The sequence below is a fragment of the Sinocyclocheilus anshuiensis genome, unplaced genomic scaffold (genome assembly GCF_001515605.1).
Source record: "Sinocyclocheilus anshuiensis isolate Anshui unplaced genomic scaffold, SAMN03320099.WGS_v1.1 scaffold1039, whole genome shotgun sequence".
NCBI classification, from domain to species: domain Eukaryota; kingdom Metazoa; phylum Chordata; class Actinopteri; order Cypriniformes; family Cyprinidae; genus Sinocyclocheilus; species Sinocyclocheilus anshuiensis.
In genome coordinates this window covers 235,093-237,632 of record NW_015547675.1, presented here as the reverse complement: position 1 = coordinate 237,632, position 2,540 = coordinate 235,093, and the positions used below count along the sequence as shown (strand labels likewise).

At 32.2% G+C, this 2,540-nt stretch overlaps 1 protein-coding gene across 3 annotated transcripts in view; it reads right to left on the bottom strand.

The window, feature by feature from the left end:
- LOC107702988 (inactive rhomboid protein 2) overlaps positions 1-2,540 on the bottom strand; it is a 61,053-nt gene that overhangs the window by 42,573 nt on the left and 15,940 nt on the right. For all 3 annotated transcript variants that reach the window (XM_016505476.1, XM_016505475.1, XM_016505477.1), the window contains one exon: positions 344-483. In XM_016505476.1, the coding sequence (XP_016360962.1) occupies positions 344-463 (120 nt within the window). In that variant the 5' untranslated portion in view covers positions 464-483. The remainder of the gene's footprint in view (positions 1-343; positions 484-2,540) is intronic.

The window sequence follows — 2,540 nt, the reverse complement described above, 5'->3', positions numbered from 1 at the left end:
CCCACATGTAGAAATCGAATATTCAAGCTGTTTATTCATTTTTCCACCCATGAACGAAAAACGTAAATTTAAGCTGAATTCTCATTTTTCTATTTTCAATATTAAATCAAAAAACAAATGATCGAATGATACACGGATTTAAAATATTTTCAGTTTTCATTTTTCAAACTGAAGACAAAAATGGCCCAAATCTTGTGCCCCGCATATTTTTGCTCATATCTGTGTTTTTTTTTTACATAGTGTGAACTGCACAAATCTCCCACAAGCAACATGACATTCTGTGTGAGACATGCTGATCAGATTTTTTTTAACTCAAACCTTTACTTTGGACTCTTTTAAATACCTTTTTTTCAGCCTCGGGTTTGGGAATTGCAATCATCAGACTTGGTGGCTTCTTGCTCTTCAGCCTACTTTTTGATTGGCCACTGTGACTGTTTGAAGCATCTTCTTCCTCAGATGACATCCTGAATCCGTTTTTCAGGTCTATTTAAAAAAAAAAATTTTTTTTATTAAATAGTCAAAACTATATTTATTATTGGATGTGACATTTATGTTTTAAATCTAGTGATAAATGAAATAAGAAATCTTATATGCACCATTTGTAATGATATTTCTATATAAACATTAAATTTAATGAGATTACTGAAAAATAAAGCATAGTCATCTTCATTAAGAAACCAGGCAGATAAAAAAAAGTATATAGGAGGAAAGCATTAAGTCAAATCTTATGTTTGCGTAAGTGTTTGAAGGTAGTTTAGATGTACCCTTCACAACATCTCACAATCACATTGTATTGTGTCGTAGAAAGCCTGTCTGAAATCAGTTTCTGAAGGCAATTTGAGTTTTTTTTAATGATTTATTTATAGACTTTTCACAACAACAACAAAACAATCATGACAATAACAAACATTCCTCTACTTTGATAGCAAGACATAGGAGAACTATACATAACAACATAAAAATTTACTAAGATAAGGTAAGCATCAACTAGGTCCATGAAGCGGAGCATGAGAAGACAGATAAAAGTTCTGTTTGAGTATACAGCAAGTCAATGTTTTTTGGAGCTTATCGTTTGCATTTCTGCTTTTTCACAAATGGTTTGACCAATGTTAAACTTTTCACACTTTTGCTTAGTTCCGAGCAAAGGGTTTAACCTGTTCTCAAAAGTCATCATACAATATTCTTACAATCTTTTACAAATTTATTTTGTCAAAGTAAGTTCATAGTTTGCATGCATTGTTTTTACATGCATTTTCTGATGTGTAATAGTACACATGACCTTACTACAATCATATACTTAGCTGTTATAGTTCTTATGTTCACAAAAATGCTGTGGCTATTGTGTCAGTTCTGTTATTGTGCTTTGGAATTGAATTGTCATGTCATCATGTTCCAAATGCTGATTTTAAATTCCAAATAGCTCCAGATCATTTAGAATATTCAGTGCTTTTTGTGACCTACATATATGTGACCATATAATCTGAACGCTGAATAAATAAGCTTTCCATTTATGTATGGTTTGTTATGATATGACAATATTTGGCTGAGATACAACTATTTGAAAATCTGGAATCTGAGGGTGCAAAAAAATCTAAATATTGAGAAAATCGCCTTTAAAGTTGTGCAAATGAAGTTCTTAGCAATGCATATTACTAATCAAAAATTACGTTTTGATATATTTATGGTAGGAAATTTACAAAATATCTTCATGGAACATGATCTTTACTTAATATTCTAATGATTTTTGGCATAAAAGAAAAATCTATAATTTTGACCCATACAATGTATTTTTGGCTATTGCTACAAATATACCCCAGCGACTTAAGACTGGTTTTGTGGTCCAGGGTCACATATGGCATCACAAAAAGTGGGCCACAGACACATCTGTAGAACAGTTAGGAATGGATAAGTCTACTTAAGTCTATATTAAATTATGTCAAGAGGAGTTTAGCCGTTTGAAAAACTTACACTGATAAGATAACTTTATTGTTAATTATTAACTTAACTGCACTAAATGTTTTTATTAAAATAAAAATACAGCTGACTTTTAACCTTACATGTTCATAAAAGGCAATATTATGCTTAAAAATATATACTTTTTTAAACTCAGAGTATGTTATTTGACATTTTCTTTAGCCACTACTGTTATGAAAAATAACAGCTCAACTACCTCCTATGTTTCTGTTAAAGGCACAATATGAAAGATTTTTTTATTAAAATATCCAAAAACCACTAGAACAGGGTTATATATTTTGCACCCCTCGATTTCCGGTTTTGTTTTGTAGAAAACATGGAAACACCAAAGATGCTTTAATATGTTGTGCGTTTTATTAGACCGGTGACGAAGGCACAGAGTAGCATAATAACAGAATTTTCAAATGTATCTAGTATGATAAAACAGCGCTGCTTTTTTTTCCCCACATACACATGACCGGAAGGAGCGGAAGCGGTCGACTGTGGCATAATAAAAACTCTGCTGCTTTCGAGCCGCATGTCGCGCTCGTTCAGCGGCCTCGTTTTGCTTCGACGGCTTTCAGCCT